This window comes from Hippocampus zosterae, chromosome 17 (genome assembly GCF_025434085.1).
Source record: "Hippocampus zosterae strain Florida chromosome 17, ASM2543408v3, whole genome shotgun sequence".
In the NCBI taxonomy this organism is placed as follows: Eukaryota; Metazoa; Chordata; class Actinopteri; order Syngnathiformes; family Syngnathidae; genus Hippocampus; species Hippocampus zosterae.
Genome location: NC_067467.1, coordinates 4,161,589 through 4,182,485, shown reverse-complemented (window position 1 = coordinate 4,182,485; position 20,897 = coordinate 4,161,589). Strand labels below are relative to the sequence as shown.

The 20,897-nt window shown below is 42.3% G+C and overlaps 3 protein-coding genes and 1 non-coding gene across 15 annotated transcripts in view; all 4 read left to right on the top strand.

The window, feature by feature from the left end:
- The first annotated feature begins 48 nt into the window (after positions 1-48).
- On the top strand, positions 49-11,556 carry LOC127590000 (transportin-2-like). 10 transcript variants are annotated; one of them, XM_052049377.1, is made up of 26 exons: positions 408-640; positions 995-1,077; positions 1,581-1,680; positions 1,913-1,988; positions 2,487-2,636; positions 2,825-2,931; positions 3,501-3,634; positions 4,004-4,085; positions 4,213-4,335; positions 4,571-4,689; positions 4,798-4,858; positions 4,983-5,154; positions 5,343-5,495; positions 5,575-5,800; positions 6,007-6,178; positions 6,277-6,363; positions 6,487-6,594; positions 6,670-6,828; positions 6,957-7,044; positions 7,124-7,222; positions 7,647-7,742; positions 7,832-7,907; positions 8,261-8,360; positions 8,469-8,543; positions 8,804-8,940; positions 9,160-11,556. In XM_052049377.1, the coding sequence occupies exons 3-25, from the start codon at positions 1,582-1,584 to the stop codon at positions 8,909-8,911; spliced, it is 2,670 nt and encodes an 889-aa protein (XP_051905337.1). In that variant the 5' UTR covers positions 408-640; positions 995-1,077; position 1,581; the 3' UTR covers positions 8,912-8,940; positions 9,160-11,556. The 10 variants fall into 10 exon arrangements, with proteins under 10 accessions (XP_051905335.1, XP_051905334.1, XP_051905341.1 ...); XM_052049375.1 differs by lacking the exons at positions 408-640; positions 995-1,077 and adding an exon at positions 49-203; XM_052049374.1 differs by lacking the exons at positions 408-640; positions 995-1,077 and adding an exon at positions 78-186.
- LOC127590569 (small nucleolar RNA SNORD41) lies at positions 1,446-1,513 on the top strand. The gene has a single exon (XR_007959694.1). It is a non-coding gene; the product is annotated as a small nucleolar RNA SNORD41 (small nucleolar RNA).
- Positions 11,557-12,510: 954 nt separating the features above from the next.
- On the top strand, positions 12,511-15,678 carry fbxw9 (F-box and WD repeat domain containing 9). The gene is made up of 6 exons (XM_052049410.1): positions 12,511-12,948; positions 13,512-14,496; positions 14,584-14,732; positions 14,807-15,010; positions 15,235-15,300; positions 15,429-15,678. Exons 1-6 carry the CDS (start codon positions 12,889-12,891, stop codon positions 15,510-15,512), a joined length of 1,548 nt encoding a protein of 515 aa, XP_051905370.1. The 5' UTR covers positions 12,511-12,888; the 3' UTR covers positions 15,513-15,678.
- Positions 15,679-16,144: 466 nt separating this feature from the next.
- dhps (deoxyhypusine synthase) overlaps positions 16,145-20,897 on the top strand; it is a 50,124-nt gene continuing 45,371 nt past the window's right edge. For all 3 annotated transcript variants that reach the window (XR_007959532.1, XM_052049419.1, XM_052049418.1), the window contains exons 1-9: positions 16,145-16,313; positions 17,144-17,352; positions 17,454-17,603; positions 18,190-18,311; positions 18,511-18,607; positions 18,707-18,793; positions 19,297-19,402; positions 19,483-19,586; positions 20,076-20,201. Coding sequence is in view for 2 of the 3 variants with exons in the window: in XM_052049419.1 (XP_051905379.1) it covers positions 17,158-17,352; positions 17,454-17,603; positions 18,190-18,311; positions 18,511-18,607; positions 18,707-18,793; positions 19,297-19,402; positions 19,483-19,586; positions 20,076-20,201 (987 nt within the window). In the remaining variant the exon portion in view is untranslated. The remainder of the gene's footprint in view (positions 16,314-17,143; positions 17,353-17,453; positions 17,604-18,189; positions 18,312-18,510; positions 18,608-18,706; positions 18,794-19,296; positions 19,403-19,482; positions 19,587-20,075; positions 20,202-20,897) is intronic.

The window sequence follows — 20,897 nt, the reverse complement described above, 5'->3', positions numbered from 1 at the left end:
TATAACAACGGGAAAATACTGTACTGCTACCTAATTGTAGTTAGTTACTCTCGCGAGAAAATGATTTTGCCCTAACGGAAGCCACCCGGAGTCACTTTCAGTCCGAGTGCTCATTTGAACAAGAACCGCTACGAGGGACGGTGGAAGAGCGGCCCAGCATTAATAAATCAACGAAAAGCCATTATTGTACGTACTATATTTACGTAAGGTTCGAACATCATTTTTCCATATTACGATGTCTATTTTACCTCGATTGTAAGGAGTGCATTCATTTTGGTTAAAGTTTTCGTTTTTTTTTAGCAGTAGCTCGTGTACTAGCATTAGCACTAGCACCACCTTGCGCAACGTGTTCTACAAGTTTGCAACTATTATTAGCTGACATCACTTTGACTGTGATTGTTAATCCGATTCGAGTTGGTGACATGCTAACAGTAATTGGGCTGGGCTTCCTTGTTCGGGTTCGCGTTGTAATTGCGTTTTATCCGTGCCCGTCATCTGTGAACACGATGCCTTGAAACTTTCCATTCGACCAGGCCCGAGCTAGAAGGACAATTTCGTTTAGCGGAATCCGTTCTGCGAATCGATACCTAAACGTGAAGCAGAACAAATAATCGACGTAATATTTTATTGTTGTAATCGTGTAGGTTGATTAGTTGGTGCCGTTTCATTTATGTGACTAGTCTTTTCGGTAACAGTCGGACCTGGACACGGCGGTCCTGCTACGTTGCTAAAGTTAGCGTCGCCGTCTCAGCCAAAATCACTAGAATGCGGGTTCACCAGGCAAGGCTATCAACCCCAAATCTACGCGTACTACATTGCAAGTGTTCCGATTTAAATTTGCTTTTACATAACCGCATTCCTAGATTATATATACTTCAAAGATTGAACGGGTGGTGTGGGGGTTGTGTTAGGATTAACTTGAAGGATTAAGCCGGGTCATAGATTTTAACCGCCCGTGTTTTCTTTTTTTTATGTGCTCGTTTCGGGCCTCTAGCCTCTTCCCAAAGCGGATTTATAGCCGTAAATATAACCGGAGGTGTCCAACGCCTCGCTCTCTGTACTTAAGCAGAATTACAGGTACATGCTTAAAAAGGACGCTGGCAAAAATATTACGGATGCAACTCTTATACAAAAGTAAAAGTACAGACTGTAAAGTGTACCTAAGTAGAGTACAAAAGTAAAAGTGTTTTTTGACCGTCAATCATACACATTACCCGTTTTTATAAGTTGGTGCAACAAAAATAAGCTTCCCTGCAGGCAATTGTTTTTCATTATAAACTTACATGCTTGTGTTAAAAAAAGGTTAAACGTGTAACATTCACTGTAACTTGTCACTTTATGAAATATACGGGGCCAGTTTTGGCAGGGCGCCAGATGGCTCACCCAAAAGGGTTAATCAGACCCACTGAAGTGAAGTACCGACGTTTGAAAATTTGTACTTTTTTGGGGAGATGATGCATCATGTACAACTGACTCTCACTGATGGTCTTTGTATTCATACTGTCTGATCCCAAGACCACTCGTTCACTACCCCCTACTATGTATTTTATGATGCCGAATTAATTAATGCATGTGCACAGGATGGAGTGGCAGCCAGATGAGCAGGGGCTCCAGCAGGTCCTCCAGCTGCTAAAGGACTCGCAATCCCCCGACACAGCAACACAGAGAGCCGTCCAACAAGTATCCAGACTTTGTCACATGACTCTCGAAGAAGCTGCTTAATGTTTAGAGAGGCGGGGGGATGTTTTTCCATTAATGTAACTGCACACCGGTTGATTGTTTTTCTTTGTCTGTTGGACATTCTGTCCAAATAGGGTGATGGAAAACTTAGTATGGATCATGAAACTTATAATTATCAAATAGTTTCAAGTGATGTTGGTCATGATTAAATTATCCTTAACCACTTATAAAGAAACTTGAACAACTGAACCAGTTTCCTGACTTCAACAACTATCTCATATTTGTCCTTACGAGACTTAAAACTGAAGGTAAGCATGCAGTTGGGTCATCCTTTTAAAAAAAATAAAATCTCTGCTACAGTGGAATCTTGTGGTTTGTAGGATTTCAGTTTAACCCCAAAATGAAACTTAATTGCACCAATTTTCCACTGCAATGTACCAGCTTGCCTCTCCATGGCTTTACTTGGTGTTTACACTTTTCCACTGACAAAACAAAATGTTTTTCTGCTGTGATTGGGAAATTGTTACAGCAGTTGGAAAATTCAATAAATATAGTAAGCAAGTCACTATCAAACAAATCAAGTGAGTAACTTATTATTTTCAACGTGCTCCTCTCTGTTCGCAGCCATGTTAGTGTAAGCGGTACACATCCTTGGGGGACGTACCTTGAGTTACGGAATCCATTAAAAAGAGATTACATTTTTGATATTCTGACAAACACACATTCATCAATTAACGTGCCTTGTCTTTGTACACGGAACTTCCAATTATGTTCCAAGTCTATCACCCTTGCTTCTTACTTTCCAGACGAGCCGACTCGCTCTCTCAGCGGTCTGATTCTGAAGAACAATGTTAAGGCCCATTACCAGAACTTCCCGCCAACGGTCGCCGACTTCATCAAACAGGAATGTGTCAACAACATTGGCGACCCCTCACCCCTCATCCGTGCCACCATCGGTGAGTGTCGATCCCCTCAATTGATGACGCTATTTGGCATCTTATGTTTTTGGAAGTGATGCATATACATTTGTCATCTGACTGCCAGTGAAGGTGTTTGTACTCATACTGTCTGATCCAGAGATGCTGCCAACCCACCACGAATGCACTCACCCTTTCATCTCTGATTAAAATCCTATGTCTTGTAGGCATCCTGATAACAACTATTTCCTCCAAGGGCGAGCTGCAGGCATGGCCCGAGCTCCTGCCTCAGCTCTGCAACCTGCTCAACTCGGAGGACTACAATACATGCGAGGTACATCGCATTCTTACTGTTATTATTATAAGCTGTTTAGTTAAAATCAAATCTCAAAACTACAACAGCGGCTCAATTTCTGTTTCGGTAATGAAACCGAACGGGTGAGCCCGTTACTAAGTCCCTTTTATTAATGTACGGGTAATATTCAATAGTACCTTGCTCTTTTTTTGTTTTTAAACATACCTAACTGCCACACAAGTGTTAGGATAAGTTAAGTCCTGCAATAAAATATGCGGCTACCCACCCTTTTGACAGTGCAAGTTAACAAAACAAGGCTTTCTGTCCTATCACAACTGTCATAAAAGTGGAGAAAATGAGGTCAACACTGTATATTACAACCGCGGGTCTTTCTACCAATAACTTTCATGCGGTGTTCTTCAGCCCTTTTTAGGGTTTTTGAATTTTTACTGTAAAATTGTCTGAAACTCTTGACAAGATAGCGTCAACTCTGAATTCAATATTTTTGCTGCTGTGCCATGTTATCTTGCGCAACCTCATTCTCTCCTCTGTCTCTGTGTATGTTTGCGTTTGATTTGACAGCCTCTCTGTGTGTGTCCGTGTCTCAGGGCTCGTTTGGAGCATTGCAGAAGATCTGCGAGGACTCGTCAGAGCTGCTGGACAGCGACGCTTTGAACAGACCGCTCAATATCATGATACCGAAATTCCTTCAGTTCTTCAAACACTGCAATCCAAAAATTAGGTACATGACAGGAGGACATTCACTCTATTGACTGATATGCGGTTAACTATTGCCAGAAAAGAGTTTTACCTTGATCAAGCTATCTAGCAGGACTAAATTTCCCATGATTCTGAGACAATAAGACAGCAAGTAGTTCGGGTATGACGGAAACAGCAATGTAGATAAGAATGTGGAAGTAAACAGGAAGGAAATTAACTTTTACCTTTCATCCCCCACAGACCGCAATGATATTGTAACACTGGAAACATGCTGCCAGCAATCGCTCAAAATGAAATAATTTAAAGTGTGCCTAATGGTCTGAAAAATAGTAACTCACTCAATAGGCTTTATGAATACACTCCATTCTCTTTAATTCTGTGGTCCATGCAGGTCCCATGCCATAGCCTGTGTGAACCAGTTCATCATTGGCAGAGCACAGGCCCTAATGAACAACATTGACACCTTCATAGAGGTTGGTGTTTGGATGCTAAAGGAAATCGGAGCCCGTTTTAGTTGATGTCTCTTTCCCCGCCCGCTGTCGATTTCGCCTGCTTTTCTGCGTTTTTCTTGCCCCTCAAATGTAGTGTTCCCCTTTTCAGAGCCTCTTTGTGCTGGCAGCAGATGAGGACTCCGAAGTCAGAAAGAATGTTTGCCGAGCGCTGGTCATGCTTCTGGAGGTCCGCATCGACCGTCTCATCCCCCACATGCACAGCATCATCCAGGTATGGGAATCACCGCTCATTCAAAAATGATACGTTTGGGCGTGGATGGCGATCTAATTTTTCCACATTCAACTCTGAATTATTTGTATTTCAACTGGATATGATGACACACCCAGCTCATTGATTCACAATGATACCCTAAGTTCCTAAAGTTCTGATCCAGATTTGCTGCAGCTCTGTGCCCAGAACCTTGTGGTACATTAGTCTCCAACATGTTTCATATCTCCTCCTGCAGTACATGCTACAGCGGACACAGGACCCAGATGAGAATGTAGCTCTGGAAGCCTGCGAGTTTTGGTTGACTCTGGCAGAGCAGCCCATCTGCAAGGATATGCTGTCGGGACACCTGGTGCAGTGAGTAGTGAAACATTTATTGTAACTTTATCCGCTTGTCGAAAAAAGAATCACTCGATTTATCACCTTTTTTTTCCCTCTCCCCCCCACCTCATCTTCCTCAAAAAGATTGACCCCTATCTTGGTCAATGGGATGAAGTATTCAGAGATAGATATCATACTATTGAAGGTGAGCTAGTTTTCCTGTTCTGTTAATGTAAATGTAGTGTAATGTAAATCATTGAAGCAGTCGATTTAATTGAACCCGAAGGCTGATTGGGAAGATGTCTCAATTGCATATATGTTATGACCAGGGGGATGTGGAGGAAGACGAGGCAGTACCGGACAGCGACCAGGACATTAAGCCGCGTTTCCACAAGTCGCGTACTGTCACCTTGCAACATGAAGGCTTGGAGGGAGGGGACAGTGAGGACATTGAAGACGATGATGATGACGACGACGACACACTGTCTGACTGGAATTTGCGTGAGTCGTAGTACTGTTCTAAACGTTTTTTCTATATACTGTATGTGAGCAAACGGCGAATGCATCGTTCATGAATGACTGTGATAAATGGATTGAGTTTTGGAATTTGGAATCAGCTTTGCTTTGAATGCTACTTCCAATCGGCTGAGAGCAAAGACTACATTTGCGGAACTGATTTCGATGCACAGGAAAGTGTTCAGCAGCAGCACTGGACGTGCTTGCCAATGTGTTTCGAGATGAGCTGCTGCCCCACCTGCTGCCACTCCTGAAAGCCTTGCTCTTCCATTCCGACTGGGTCGTCAAGGAATCCGGCATCCTCGTATTGGGCGCGATTGCAGAGGGTAAGCCCTGGTGATCTTTCATTGCCAATGATCTTCAAATCAAAGTGCACTGAACATGAACCTATTGTTTATGCCTCAGGCTGCATGCAAGGAATGGTTCCCTACCTGCCAGAGCTCATCCCACACCTTGTCCAGTGTCTCAGTGACAAGAAGGCCCTGGTTCGCTCCATTGCCTGCTGGACTCTTAGTCGTTATGCACATTGGGTCGTCTCCCAGCCCCCCGACTCCTACCTCAAGCCCCTCATGACAGAGCTTCTCAAGTGCATCCTCGACGCAAACAAGAGGGTTCAAGAAGCTGCCTGCAGGTAAGCATCCCTAGCGTCTTTTCCTCAAGTGGAAATGATGACCCACCCAGCTCATTGAATAACAGTGATACATGTTGTTCCCATATTTTGTTCTGATCCACATCATTTTTATCAAATCATTTGTTGACTGGTAGTCATTTATGTGCCATAGAATAGATTAGTCATGTTGTTGTTGTTGTCCTCCTCCATCTTTGTTTTCGCCATAGCGCATTTGCCACCTTAGAAGAGGAGGCATGCACAGAGCTTGTACCATATTTAAGCTTCATTTTGGACACGCTGGTCTTTGCCTTTGGAAAGTACCAGCACAAGAATCTCCTCATCCTCTACGATGCTATTGGAACTCTTGCAGACTCGGTGGGCCACCACCTTAATCAGCCCGTAAGTACTTTATCAAGGCCATTACCCAAGATTTTTATTTGGGACCTATATAATTGCGCACATATTTCATTTCAGTGTTTCATGTTTTGTTTTCTCAGGAATATATTCAAAAGCTGATGCCCCCTCTTATTGCAAAGTGGAATGAGCTCAAGGATGAGGACAAGGATCTGTTTCCTCTTTTGGAGGTAAATATTAAGACCAAAATAAATTCACCCGTCGTCGAGTAATTGTTGATTTGTCTCCTGTAAAAATTCCCCTCTGCCATTGGGACTTTAAACAACGCGGTAGCATGTCCCCTTTCCTCCCAGTGTTTGTCTTCAGTCGCCACTGCACTGCAGAGTGGGTTTCTGCCCTACTGTGAACCTGTCTACAAGCGCTGTGTCACTCTGGTCCAGAAGACTTTAGCTCAGGCTATGGTGAGAAGTCAAATGTGCATTTTGTGTGCGTGTGCTTCTTTATCCTGGACAAATACTGAAATGTGGCCTTTGCAGATGTACAACCAGCATCCGGACCAGTATGAGGCTCCTGATAAGGATTTCATGATTGTGGCCCTAGATCTGCTCAGTGGCCTGGCTGAGGGTTTGGGAAGTCACGTGGAGCAACTTGTAGCCCGGTCCAATATCATGACGCTGCTTTTCCAGTGCATGCAGGTCCGGGCAAGTGTTTGCTTCTTTTATGTGTTGGGTGTTGATGCTGTTTGTAGAAGAGATGCTCAAATTGGATTCACAATGATTCTGCTTTTAAAAGGGATCTGATGAGACGTTTGTATGTGTTGCAGGATACGATGCCGGAAGTGAGGCAAAGCTCCTTTGCTCTTCTGGGAGATTTAACAAAGGTCTGTTTCCTCCATGTTAAGCCCTGCATTGGTGAGTGTTTTTCAGAACTCGTGACCCCACTGATGTCTGTATGTGTATTAAAAATGTTTTTTGTGGGTATTGTTGCCAGCTGAGTTTATGCCCATCCTCGGGCTGAATCTGAACCCGGAGTTTATTTCGGTGTGTAACAACGCTACCTGGGCCATTGGGGAAATTGCCATGCAAATGGGTGAGTCGATCAGAAAGAAGTTGACAACGCCCATGTTTGCCTCCCTGTGTTCTGACTGTCTGAAGACCAGGTCTAAATATCTGAACATGATGAAAATCCCAGCTCATTGACAAAATAAATGATACATTATGTTCCTAAGTTTTCTGATTCAGATATTCATGACCTGCAATGCAATTAGGGCTGAGATCACCTGGGAATTAGCTGCTTTTGGAAGTCTGTAACCATTGAGCTAAAACCAATTCAGCAGCAAATCTGTGCATATGCACATCTTATACCCTCTTAGCCACTTTGTTACTCTTTGATCGGTCTGTCCTCTGCTGATTAGTTAGGTCGACCTCATAAATATATCCTCTAGCACAAATTGTATGTAATTGAATGTAAATGGGCAAGGTAGGATTGCTTTTGTGGATTTGTCATTTGTTAGGTGCCGAAATGCAACTTTACGTTGGAGTGGTTTTGCCACACCTGGTGGAGATCATCAATAGACCCAACACACCAAAAACCCTGCTGGAAAACACCGGTATGCACATAAATCGTTAAATACCTCAAACAGCTTAAAAAAAAAATTTAAGGAATGTTGTTCTGAATACTTTTTTACTTCATGTGCAGCCATTACAATAGGCAGACTGGGTTATGTCTGTCCTCAGGAAGTGGCGCCACAGCTTCAACATTTTATTAGGCCATGGTGAGTCACGATCATGAATTGTTTCCGTTTCATGAAATATTCAGTGTTTGTTAAATCAAAGCTGAACACATTGAAGCACTAAATTGGTATTCAGATCTGTTCAAGTGCACACCCTCATGCCGAAAACATGATACGATGTCTGTCACTTATTTCTTACAGTAAGGTTAAGTGCCTTTTTTCCATCTTTGTTTTTTTTTATGTTTGCATGCCGAGTAGACTGAATTGTACAGTGATAATTGTAGTTTAAATTCCCTTCTGTTGTTGTCCACAACCATGTCCGTTGAGTGAGATCCTGCAATGATTTTGAAGACCCTGCCTGACTGAATTAATGTGACTTATTTTTGTCTTGCCAGGTGCACGTCGCTGAGGAATATCAGGGATAACGAAGAGAAGGATTCGGCCTTCCGTGGAATCTGTGTGATGATTGGGGTGAATCCAGCCGGTGTTGTTCAGGTGAGCTGATTCGACCCCTGAACAGTTTGCTCTTGTGGTGTAAAGTCTCAAATGCAGATGGGAGTATGGCAGTGTCCTCGATTACCTCATCAAGTTCTTCCTGTTTAGGACTTCATTTTCTTTTGTGATGCCGTGGCATCCTGGGTCAACCCAAAGGATGACCTGAGAGACATGTTTTATAAGGTGAGCGACATCAATTGTTTGTTCAAATGTTTCCAAGCGTCTCAGGTTGGCTCGTCACACTGTGATGATCACTTCTAAGACATTCGAAATCTGACACACTCTGCGGATGACTGTATTAATCTGAGAAGTGCGATAGAGCTGGCCAAAAAATGTTTTTTAAGGAAATCTCAATATTGGAGCTAGTCATCGACATTAAGTGCAAATTTGTGTTGGACAAACTTTGACCGTTCACCAACTCCCTTCTCCTTGATTCATCCTAGATCCTGCATGGCTTCAAGGACCAGGTCGGTCAAGAGAACTGGCAGCAGTTTTCAGAGCAGTTCCCTCCCTTGTTGAAGGAGCGTCTGTCAGCGTGCTACGGCGTCTAACAAGTCCACACTGGATGCTGAACTGTTTGGTATGTTTGCCAATGTCTCCCCTTAGCTCAGAAGTCTAAACGCTGCCTTTCTGGAGATGATGACACACCCAGCTCATTGAAAAAGAAATGATACATTTTGTTCCATAATTCCTGATCCAGAATGTTATGACATCACGCTTTATGTGTATGCTACCAATACCAGTTTAGCAACTGTTTCAAATTCCTCAGTACATTGTTTTCCTTCTGTCTCTTCCCCAGGTTAACTTAGGGAGGGGTTACCAGGGGACTCATTGCGCTGCCCAAGCAGGGAGGGACGTGACGGGCCTTCACATGGCAGAGGGTCCCCTCCCCCTTTCCTTGTGCCCCGTGTCTCTGTGAGGGAGGGAGGGTGGGAGGAGGGAGGGTAAACTTAGGGATATACGTATACCTCTTGGATTTCACGCCTCGCAACAAAATCCAACATGCTCAAAAGTGACTTTCACCAATAGCACCACAGGGATTCAAGTTGGTTGGTGGCAAAATGGGGGGAGGGGGGGCTGACTTGGACCTCCCCCTCCTCAATTTGATTATTTCAAAATACTGTTGAAGGGTGGGGGTTGTCTTATAGGTACACTAAAACTGAATTATCTGAACCAGCATAGGGTGCCATAGTCCCATCTCTTCCCAATGCACAGCATATTGACGCGCATACATCAGTGTGTTAAAACGGGCTTGCGTGATTTTACTATTACAAGGCACCTCTCGCTTTTGCCAGAGGCTAAACAAAACATGCTTTTATGTAATAATGCAGGAAATGTGCATAAATGTATTTGCACCTTTTTACAGGAAATATTGCCGAAACCCTTTGATGTGCATTTACTAGGGTCTTTTCCTCTTGTCATCTGTACATTTTACGCTGCGTTATGATCTGATTGCCCCTAAAGTGATGCATGTTGAATTAATATCTGAGTTATAGAGTCATCATTGGGAGGCTGCCGTCATGTGTAGCAATCAAGATGTTCCCCCCACCCCCAGCCCACATTTACATTGGTTTGCATCCTTATTGTTGAAAGGTTGGGTCAATACCAATTATTGGTAGATGGAAACTTATTAACAAAAGAGCTGAAATGCTGTAGGCATGTTACACATCCATCGACTGCTTCTTAATTTCTCAAGAACTTTCAAAACGGACATGAGAGCTAAGCCGTCAAGAATAATTAGCTTCGTACTGACATTAATGCACTTTTTTTTCCCTTTGTAAGAATGATAGAATTTTAAAGTATGTACTGATCTTGAGGGGATATTTCAGATGAGGGATTATAGGACTGTCCGTATTGTTAGTCATTTTAAGCAATGATAAAATGATAGGTAATACCCGAGGCCTCTTAACATAGTAATAATTTCATAATTTCGTTTGTCCTGAAATAAAGATTAAAGAGGAGGGGCTATTTCAGTATTTTACGTCCCAGTGCAGCTCTGTATCCTTGCGTAATTTTTTGTCCCCCTCAATCTTTTTTTTTTTTGAAAGTTTTGAGGCAAATGGCACTCATTCCAAGATGTCATCAACCTTGCATGCTTTCCAATTAAGTGTTAGTCCTTTTTAGACATTTTGTAATGCGTCCCTTTTTGGAGGGAATCTCGCTTAAGAGCTTTGTTGATGGCAATATAACGTTCATGCTGGACTAATGGGCTACCTTTCCAGCTTTTGATCCAACTAGTAATTATTGACAGCAGACATGTTATTCCACCTGTTGACACTGTGTTTCTTATGCCTGGAAATACACTGATCCCAATAGTTCTACCCGACACTGGATAGCTGGATAGAGGGATCTTTATCCAGCTTTGTCTTCTAGCCATTGTCCATAGTGGACAATTGTATTAGAAGTGTGTATGGCTTTTAGCCTGTGGGTGTTCCGCTCTAAAGGTGTGTGTACGCGAGTATTGCTTACATGTTGTTTTGCACCAGCCCGACCCTAAGGTTATGTGCCGAGCATAGTTGGGGAGGGAAAAAAATGAGAGTGGCCCTGCCAATAACATTTGCCTGCCAGTTAAAATCAGATCAAGCTTCTGATAGGATGACTATGGTAAAGGAAAATGTAACTCCATCACATTGTGTCCCTGGTAGTAGCTAGCGTTATGAATTTATTTTATTTTATTTTTTAAATAAAATGTTTTTGGTATGTACTTTTATAGCACAGTTGCATCGGCTCATTTAAAGCTGCTAAAACACTCAAGATGCTCACTAATGGCAATACTTGTTTGGTAAGCGAGAATTGAGGCAAGAGGTGGTCTTTGCATATTGTGATACATGAAGTTTTTTTGTTTAGTTTTTTTGGTATTATTTTCATGCTCGTATTTTATTTATTTTGTTTTTTGTGCGGTCTGTGCACAAATTTTTTTTGGACTTCAAAAGTTTTTTTCTTTTATTCTTTTCGTTTAAAGAAGTATTCATTTTATAGTGGACCATTTAATTACATCAAATTTGATGTTGTGGTTAACTGAAGGAGTCTGGGCTTGGCGCATACCTTAGGGAAGACAAATCATAACTTTGATTAAATATGATATCAAGGCTGGCGAGTTTCACCTCCCTTTTTGTTTAACTGTGGTGCAGGTGGGATGTTTGCTGATGTACTCATTTTTAATTTTATCAAAGGGGAAAATAAAAGTTTTCTATTACACTGTGTTCCAAATTATTACGCACGTAAAGATTAAACATTTGAGCGTTTTGTGTTTTTTTTTCCCTCCTGTCTACATCACCAATATCCACCTCAAACGAGTTTTCAAATTTCTCAAATTGAGCCAAACTAAAGGAAAATTGTAACTTTGCCTACTTTTGTGTTAAGAGTAATTTTACAATGGAGGGTTGTCACCCAAACGTTATGGCAGTAAATTGCAACCAAAACAATTTAATGTTTAAAATTACATTGACTAAGAAAAATGGAGAAGAGCATATTTCAAATCCAGTGTATACATTATTAAGGCTTTTCAATGTGACCATCTAGTAGTCTTGTGAATTACTGAAACAAGTCTTAATTAGAAGACGAGGAAAGCAGGAAAACATTCAGCCAGTGGACGTTAATGAAAACAGCCACGTGAAACTTCAGGTACCAAGCAATGTTTGAACTTTGAGGTTTCGGTAACTTGCAGAAAAACATCCATCCGACGTGATTCCAATTTGGCAGAAAATACATATTTTCCATGGAGAACTTGGATTGCGTCATTTCCTGCCGCCGGAAGTGGCGTTTTGAATTTGTAGTTCGCCGACGCCTACATAACCGATTCCAGTAGGTACAGTGCGGGGGTTTTACATATAACTCGGATGATTTACATTTTTTGTGACATGTCACAAATGACCACGAGTTGAGTAGTTTACATTTTATCGTGATGAGCAGGAGCCATTTGAAATTTGTTATTGTACAGTATTGCGTTTTAGTTGTAGTTTAACTGATCAGATATAGGTTTAACCAGTTTATTTTAGCGAAACGAAGACCTGTCTTTTTGGTTTAATGCTTAAGCCAGTCAGTTGTGTTGCTGATCTGTGTAAGATAGCACTGCCGATCAAATAATGCAAACACCAAAGGAGGCGAGGAGTGTCGCTTTGGTCGACATGTTTTAATGCTGTTTCGACTACAATCAAAATGACCAAATGCAGTGTGTTTCCCAACATTTATTGAGCCGTTGCATTTATTTTACATTCGAAATGCACATCATAGCCACCAAAACAAAATTGCTACATTAAAGTAATGTGTGTGTATATACTGAAATAATGTTCATATCACTTTACTTGAAAAGTGGGCCCATTTAGTTTATCTGTCTCATGGTACCTGTACTGCTATTGAGTAGTGGCATATGTACGGTAATTGTTCTATCACCAGAGATCGCTGGCATCGAGAAACGAAGATGCATTGTTTGTAGAAAATAACTAGATTTTTGGAATAAAATCCCTACAGTCATCCGGATACTGACACTTCTCCTGAAGCCAGTGGATTGTTGTCATTGCCGTGGGAGATGGTAACCCACATTGCCTCACATCTTCCTGCTCATTGTGTCATCACTGTGCTGCCAAAGGTGAGTCATAAAGACTCATCCATCTATCAATTTTTTTCATTGACTTTATCCTCATCTTCTAAATGACATCACTTGAAGTGACATTGCTGTTTTGTTAAAAGGCAAATGGGAAAACTAGGCATCACAAAGAGAACGTCCATCCATTCCCTGATCCGCTTATCCTCACAAGGGTCTCGGGGCATGCTGGAGCCTTTCCCAGCTGTCTTTGGGCAGTAGGCGGGGGACACCCTGAACTGTTTGCCAGCCAATCGCAGGGCATGTAGAGACAAACAACCACGAAAACTCAATACAGAACTTGAGCTGAGAGTGGAACTCCATTATCTTCCATCTCTAACCACTACCCCACCGTGCTACTAGATTTGTACTACCTTACTTGCTGCAAATATACACTTAAGTTTCTATTGGTCCTGAGTTTGATTTCTGCATGTTTGAGTCAACGCCTCATTCACTTTACGATTAAAATGAATTGAGTCAATGAAGGATCTAGTTTGGCACTTTTATGGCGTTCTGTAGTATATTTGAACAAAATCCTGGCATAATCCCTTTCTATTTTATCATTTCAGGTCTGTCATGCTTTGCGCAATGTCGGGAAGGACAACACAGCCTGGCAGCTGCGGGCACGCAGACTCATCGGGCCAAAAGCTAGCTTTCCAGTGGGGCCAAGGGAAGACTTTGACTGGCCTTTTGCTTGCTTGGAAATTGAGAGACTGATTACCTGCTGGACCAACGTAACACAGGTTGGGACCAAGGAGCACCAAGATGATGCGGACTCGGAAGGGGTGGAGCAGCAACGAAGGGACTGGCCAAATGGGGAACCTGTGGCAGCAGACAATAGAGCGGGTGCTATGGAGCCAGAGCAAGTGGAAGTACAAGGAGGAGCATATGCTGTTGAGGAAGGGGTTGTATTTGAAGAAATGGGTGGTGAACCTCACCCTGTGGTCGTTGAGGACCAGCTGAGGGGAGTCCTGGAAGAGAGATTGGAAGATAATCCAGAACAGATGATGCAAGAAGATGGGCACCACCCAGTTGTATTTGAGGGCCAAGACCATGATCCCGATCATCAACAGGATTTGGCTCACCTCGGCTTCCGGGGTAATGGAGGACATGTAGAAATAGAGCATCAAGCCCCCAGCAGCCTGTGTCCACCCCCAGCATTAGAATGCATCACTCTCCTTTCCGGCCACATTGCGGAGGTCAACTCAGTCCTCTTGGTGGGCGGCGACGGGGCTGTTTGCGCCACAGGCTCCAGAGATCGGGATGTTAAACTTTGGAATCTGCGGGCAGACTCTAGCAATATGTTGATGCACACGTTGGTAGGCCAGGGCCACTTTAACACCCATCAAGGCTGGGTTTGGTGTTTAGCATCTCAGGGACCCCTTCTGGCTTCCGGGGGCTTCGACAGAACAGTGAGGTTGTGGGACCTCCAAGCCTGTGGGGCAGAGAGGGGAGTGATCAGGACCGAAGCTGCCGTCATTTGCTTGTCCTGTCTGCCTGATGTGTTGCTTGCTGGTACTTTCAATGAGAAAGTCCAAATGTATGACCCGAGAGGTGAGACGCCTCTACAGTATGCCATACATTCACTGACAATGGGTGATATGCAAATTTCACAAGTTATTCTTTTTACTTCACTCAAAGCTGCTGTTCCCTTGGTGAAGACCCTCAGGCACCATAGCAATTCCGTCCTGTGTCTGGCAGCAGACGACAAGTACATCATCTCTGCAAGTAAAGACAGCACCGTGGTGGTCCACGATCGCAGGGCAGACAAAAGCTTGTATAAAGTTCGGGTAAGTGTTTATGGACACAATAGAAAATCATGATCCTGTGACAGACAACTCCAAATGCCTCTTCCTCTTTCCAGCTGCGCTCTTACCTGCGTTCTATGAGCTACAGTGACCGCGAGATTTGGGGAGGAGACATCAGGGGCATGCTCTGCTGTTTTTCCATGCAGGAGGGGGTCTTAAACCACCTGTCGCAGTTCGATGTGGGGCACACGGCGATGGTCACTGGCATTTACAAGTCCCCTGGGAGGCTCTACACTTGCTCCTCTGATTTTACTGTGAAGGTAACCTTGTTGCTCTGCACGTGCAGCTAACCTATTATTGTCCTTTTGGGTCCCTGTAAAGTGAAAGTAAACATCTTTGAGATTTGAAGCCACGGAGAAGGTTCAAGCGTGGAGTAGTTCCCAATCTTTGCACATGTTTTAGAAATTATCTTCAAACATGTCAAATGCATTCAAAACAGATCTGCGCAGGGATTTTACCAATTCAACTTCTCCCATCTCCCCAGGTCCACATCCCATGTGGGCCTCCAAAGACATTATGCACTTTGCGTCACCAAGATGGAGTCTCTGGGGTGAGTCACTTGCATAACAGTTCAGAAACTTTTTTTTTTGTAATTATAATAATGGCATGTTCCTTTTGCAACATTTGGTAAATGTGACCTTAAAATGTTTCTCATGTTTCTTCTCTCCCTTCCGCCAGTTGAGCGTGGAAGCTGAAATACTGGCTGTCACCTCTGGGGATATGTGTGTGGAAATCTGGAGGCCTCGAAAGAGTGAGATGTGAAAATGAATATGGACAAGATCCATAACTCACAATCATGCACTTTTAAGTTGTGAAAATAGGATGTATTCTGCATTTTAAAAATGTATTCGATAGCTGTAAGCTATGATCATCACAATTATGAAAAATAAAGTCAAAATTGTGAAAAATAAAATCACAAAGTATATCACTCTGTGTGTCGTGAATCTATATGATATGAGTTTCAAGCACAGTGGTTGTCAAAATATAGTACGAGTACCAGAAGTGGTACAAGAGTTCTCAATAGTGGTATGTGGGGGGGAAAAAAAACATTGATGCCAGCGACATACTGTATATCAAAGGGTACAATGAAGTAGAAGTGGTGGTGTCATGAGGTCTGTATTTTTGAAGTCAAGATTTGCGCTGGAAAATGCTCAATAAAAGTTGTGAAAACAGGACTATGCTGCCAAGTACTGTAAATTCACAGTTGAGGATTATAGTGCCAAGATAATATACTGTACATGCCATATGAAACGATGCTAGAAACGTTTATCATCTCATATTTATATGGCTTTATTTTGTGTGCAGAGGCATTCACGGATAAAAATTGTGAAAGGAAATTCATGTTGGTTTACAGTACAGTGTGCCCCGAATCACCATGTGCAGGTAGCATTTGACGAACGCGTTTAGACTTGTCCTTCACCGCATTCCGTCGTGCTCACAGTGTTGCCGTGTTATTTGCTTATTTTTGTTCATGCTACATTTTCACCAGAAGCGGATGTAATAGATATTATTTACGACAATTGTTTACTTTTTAGGTACCGTCTTTCCCAGCGCCTCTTTAAGGTGTGTGAATTATTTCTCAATTTTCATGATTTTATTCATCGCGCTGGCGTTTGGGCATAGCGTAGTCGTTAGCTTGTTTTAGCCAAACCCTCGACAACATGTTGAAGCATGGTATCGTTATGTCGCTACATATAGCAAGACAATATTACATTAATTGCATAATACCAGAGGTAGCATTGTAAAATACCTTGGTTAGAGTGGAAGTACTGATTGAGCACGTTTTTCGAGGGAAAAAAAGTAAGTACACACCCTCATTTAAAACTCTCAAAAACATCTATTTTACCGTCATTTATGCAGTAATGTGACGTGACTAACAACAAATAAAATTACCTAATAATCGGCGGAAGAAAAATGCACCAGCACGTGTTCTTCCAGATTCAGCTAAGAATTTTTATACGCCAGAATACTGTATCGTACTTTTAAGTCTGGCATCTGGCACAACATACAGGCCTTGACTTATTCTTGGAGTCAGTATCAAACAACTGTCTTAAACAAGGCAACAAATGAATCGGATGCGACATAAAAATGCAATCAGTCAAAGTCAGTGTCACAACAGTGATTGGTTTGACCTCTCTTTTTGACCTATTGTGATCCGTGGAGGTTGAAAAAAGACCCTATTTTGACATAGTAAGGGGCAGAAAGTGCTACCGTTTTCAAAAAAAGAGATTAAATGTAAGTACAGTATCAAAGTATTTGTACTTCCCATAAGTGGTTAATACACAATGGTGAGAAATTTAAGTTTAAAAGAAGTCATCAAGATGTAACATAGCTACTCAACATTGCAAGCATATCATGAAAACCAGTTCTACTGTCTCGCTCCCACTATTCAGGTTCAACCAAAGACATGGCAGAACAGGCTCCTTCTATTGCTCTTGAGGCTGTACTTAAAACCAGCAGCGACCTACCTGAGGACTTACCGAAGATCAGAGGCTACGACTTTAACCAGGGGGTGGATCTCCAGGCAGTTCTCAAGTCCTACTTAACCACAGGTTTCCAAGCCAGTAGCCTCGGCTTGGCTATCCAGGAAGTAAACAACATGGTGAGAGGTTGCGGATGTACCCGTATATATACTCATTTACTGCCAATAGCTTTTTGTATAGTTTGAGAATTTCCTCGATACATTTATGTATTTGCATCTAGATTGAAAAACGTCTGGAGGTAGTTGAAGCCGATAATGAGTCTGGTGACAAACCATCCCGCCCAGGCTGTACCATCTTCCTGGGATATACGTCAAACCTCATCAGCTCCGGAGTCAGGGAGAGTATCCGATACTTGGTAGAACACAAAATGGTACGTTTGCTGTCACTAACATGCGATGGATAATTTTCATGCTGTTGTTGATTTCGTTTCGGCTTTTTTTTAAACTTAGTAAGTATGAGATGGAATAAAATTTAGGATACAAAATGTATCCTAAGCATCAAAAACTCGCATTATTTTGATGATAATTGATGACATGTTAGGAGTCTGACTGCTTCAAAGTCGGCTTTCTTAAATTGAAAGTCAAGTCAAACATTTGCTCAACAATATAATGTTTTGTGCCACCCCCACTAGTCGAAATGCAGCATTTTCATTAATATTGTGTTTGTGGAATATGAATTATGCAACAAAAGCCACCAGTTTTTATCTATGTCCGGGGGCGGCCATTTTGTCACTTGCAGTCGACTTAAAATCACAGCTTGATTCATATTCAAAATGGCGGCTTCATTCGGTATTAATCAGAATGCTCTTAACACACCTTTTCTTTCTCACAAAAACATAACCTTGTGTGAAAGAAGACCTTTGTTGGCTTGCAGACGAACCTGCAAAAGACAACGCGACTAAAGCAGTCGTGCGTGTCTGCGTCCGCGGTTGATGTACTATGTGGACGTTTGTGTAGGTCGATGTGGTTGTGACCACAGCAGGCGGCATAGAGGAAGACTTGATCAAGTGTCTGGCTAACACGTACCTTGGAGACTTCAGCCTATCTGGCAAGGAGCTTCGTCTAAGAGGAATCAACAGGTTGGTGAAGCCTGAACTGTAATTATGACTTAACTACTGCGTTAGTGTCGGCCAGTAATAGACTATGGTGCATTTTGACTTGCGTACAAATTCGGCAGACTGATTGCAAATTTTTCAACATCCCGCATTGAAGTTATATATCTACCGTAAGACCCTTTCATGCTCTTTAATCAGCTCACTCTACCTTCTTTGGTCCAAGGATTGGGAACCTACTCGTGCCCAATGATAACTACTGCAAGTTTGAAGACTGGCTCATGCCCATTTTGGACCAGATGTTGCTGGAGCAGAATACAGAGGCAAGTCGAATAGAGGCACTCAATTTACCTACTTGTTGTTAGCCACTTACTTATTAATTTTGTTTCTTGTAATTGGTTGGAAATGAAATGAAAACTTAGGGTACCCGCTGGACTCCTTCCAAAATGATCCACCGGCTTGGCAAGGAGATCAATAATACTGACTCTGTCTACTACTGGGCATACAAGGTGAGTCTGACGTTGAAATCTTCATAAAGTACGTAGACCTAATAAGAGCTGTCGCAATGTATCCCAACCTTAATTTGAGGCAAGGCATGTATTGCATCTTCGAAAAATGTCATGGCACACTACTAAAGGAAAACAAAAAAAATGTATTGAATACGAATAGAATGATGAATCTTGACTTGTGAAAGAAATGACTGACAAATATACTGATTGTAAAGTCTGGGCTTTTTTTTTTTTTGTTGAAACTATTATTTTGTTGTTTGAATGGCGTGAGACGGACACGTGAGTTAGTTGTACCGTTTCCCATCTGGTGGAAGAACATTTCATTTTTCTGCCTGTCACTGCACTTGCTGGATCAACTAAGCTTACTTATTTGTTTTGAATATAATTTATTTTTATTAATTTTTTTTACCAAGTAAGTGAAATTGAAAATTGAAATTGCATAGTGCATAGTTATTGTGCACATTTGTAATGCCCATCTTCTTTTTATTCCCCCCAACCCCAAGAATAACATTCCAGTGTTCAGTCCTGCATTGACAGATGGCTCTCTTGGCGACATGCTTTATTTCCACTCATTTAAGAAACCTGGCCTTGTACTTGATATCGTGGAAGGTAAAACAACAACATTTCCTTGTTTATGCCAAATTATAATTATTTGACAATTTCCTGAATGTGAGTCTGTTCTTTTATAGATATACGCAGGTTGAACAGTCAGGCCGTGCATGCCAAAAAGACTGGAATGATCATCCTGGGAGGCGGGCTGGTCAAGCATCATGTAGCCAACGCCAACCTCATGGTAACTCATCTGTTCTCCCGCTCTCGTAATTGCTTGACCACATAAGGTGTATGAGTGAGTTTCCTCACAGGTTCTTGTTGATTCATTGTAAAATATACACCCATAAAATGATGTTGACTTTAAAAAAAGGAAATGAGTCAGATGTTGACGGCCCGCTGCACCTTTAGTTAGAATTCAGTGGGCCGTGTTGATGAACATCCTTTTTAAGTGTTTATAAAAGCCTCCTATGCCTCGGCAACAAGCGGCCTGTCGGTAAACCTTCGGTTTGTGGTTGTGTCCATTAACTTGCTCTCATGTTGCACATTTCTCATAAATATGACAAGACAGTAATTTACGTCTTGGATTTGTTCTTGAATGTGACAATGCATCATCCGATCTTAAATGATGTGCGGGCAGATCATACGCCAATGACGATGAGTGGCAACTAATTGTCATACATTATTAGAATTAAAGCTCAAGCTTTTTTTATTTTACACACTCTCTCTACAGAGAAATGGTGCCGATTACTGTGTTTATGTGAACACGGGTCAGGAGTTTGACGGCTCCGACGCTGGTGCCAGACCCGACGAGGCTGTGTCCTGGGGCAAGATCAGAACCGATGCCAAACCTGTCAAGGTAACAGTGTATTCATTATATAAATAATACAATACAATACACAATATTCTGCTATAAAGAAGACTAAAGTTGTCACACTGATCATCTGTACTCCGGTATGTATATTCCCAGATACTCGTGTACTTTACAATAAACTTACACTCATATCATTTGGAATTCAACAAAATTACATTAGGCATTCTTCAATGTAGCCTCATTTGTCTGTTCTTAGCTGAGCAGAGGTACCACATACGGTCTGCTAGCGCACTTGCATGTTGGTTTGTGTGCGATTCAAATACTCATTGGGCCGCGCGGAACGGCTGTCGACTCGATTGCCTCGTTGTAGTTGACCGTCACTAAGAGTGGCAAGTGAGTGTTCAATGCTACATACAGTGCTGTTGTTTCTGTCAGTCAGGATGGTTCTGAGTTTGCCCTTAAGGTGGCAGTATCCGCTCATTGTCAGCTCCATGCGTGCATGCTGAGGTTCGGGTTACAAGGCGTAGTTTAAATCTCCACAAAATAGAAATAAATGGAAAAACAGTACTGTAATTGTACTGCAAGATCCGTCCATTCGTCTGTTTTCATTTGTGTCGCGGTTCCACAGGAGCCTCTCCCAACTGACGTTGGGCGAGAAGTGGGGTACGTCCTGGACTGGCCACGAGCCAATGGCAGGATTACTGTAACTGGTTGGGGGCGAGGGGAAACGACATTTCTTTT

Bases quoted from the DNA above. Each gene is read 5' to 3' on its own strand.
- LOC127590000 (XM_052049375.1), top strand. From the start codon at position 1,582: ATGGAGTGGCAGCCAGATGAGCAGGGGCTCCAGCAGGTCCTCCAGCTG. The intron at 6,364-6,486 runs GTAAATATTAAG...CTTTCCTCCCAG, and splicing joins ATCTGTTTCCTCTTTTGGAG to TGTTTGTCTTCAGTCGCCAC. The intron at 7,908-8,260 runs GTGAGTCACGAT...TTGTCTTGCCAG, and splicing joins CAACATTTTATTAGGCCATG to GTGCACGTCGCTGAGGAATA.
- fbxw9 (XM_052049410.1), top strand. From the start codon at position 12,889: ATGGTAACCCACATTGCCTCACATCTTCCTGCTCATTGTGTCATCACT. The intron at 14,497-14,583 runs GTGAGACGCCTC...CTTCACTCAAAG, and splicing joins CCAAATGTATGACCCGAGAG to CTGCTGTTCCCTTGGTGAAG. The intron at 15,011-15,234 runs GTAACCTTGTTG...CCATCTCCCCAG, and splicing joins CCTCTGATTTTACTGTGAAG to GTCCACATCCCATGTGGGCC.